Below are 639 nucleotides of genomic sequence, written 5' to 3' on the forward strand. Positions count from 1 at the left end.
ACACCTGGGCACACCTGGGACACCTGGAAACACACTGGTACACCTGGGGGCATCTGGGTACAGCTGGGGCACAGCTGGGGCACACCAGGGGCACCTGGGCACAGCTGGGATCACCTGGGAACACACCTGGTACACCTGGGGGCACCTGGGATCACAGCTGGGATCACAGCTGGGGCACCGCCCCCATTCCCATCCCACACCCCATCCCAAATTCCCAAATTCCCGAATTCCCAGAGGACATGGCGGTGATTTTCCACAAGGAGTCCTGGGAGGCGCAGGCTGATCTCTCCCATATCCCATTCCCGATCCCATTCCCGATCCCATTCCCGATCCCGTGCCCCATTCCCGATCCCGTACCCCATTCCCGATCCTGTGCCCCATTCCCGATCCCAAATCTCGCATTCCCAGAGGGAATTCCCGCTCTTTTCCAGAGGACATCGCGGTGATTTTCCGCAAGGAGTCCTGGGAGGCGCGCGCGGATTTCTCCCGTATCCCATTCCCAGTCCCATTCCCGATCCCATTCCCGATCCCGTGCCCCATTCCCGACCCCATTCCCGATCCCGTGCCCCATTCCCGACCCCATTCCCGATCCCGTGCCCCATTCCCGACCCCATTCCCGATCCCGTGCCCCATTCCCGA

General features: G+C 62.0%; 1 protein-coding gene across 1 annotated transcript in view; it reads left to right on the forward strand.

Moving 5' to 3' along the window:
• Nucleotides 1–431: 431 nt before the first annotated feature.
• The window catches only part of LOC121350409 (transcription factor RelB homolog), a gene marked incomplete at both ends in the record, with an annotated part of 4,707 nt that continues 4,499 nt past the window's right edge, over nucleotides 432–639 (forward strand). The window contains one exon of the mRNA XM_041461697.1: nucleotides 432–488. Within this exon, the coding sequence (XP_041317631.1) occupies nucleotides 432–488 (57 nt within the window). The remainder of the gene's footprint in view (nucleotides 489–639) is intronic.

The sequence above is a fragment of the Pyrgilauda ruficollis genome, unplaced genomic scaffold (assembly GCF_017590135.1).
Source record: "Pyrgilauda ruficollis isolate IOZ18807 unplaced genomic scaffold, ASM1759013v1 scaffold1517, whole genome shotgun sequence".
In the NCBI taxonomy this organism is placed as follows: domain Eukaryota; kingdom Metazoa; phylum Chordata; class Aves; order Passeriformes; family Passeridae; genus Pyrgilauda; species Pyrgilauda ruficollis.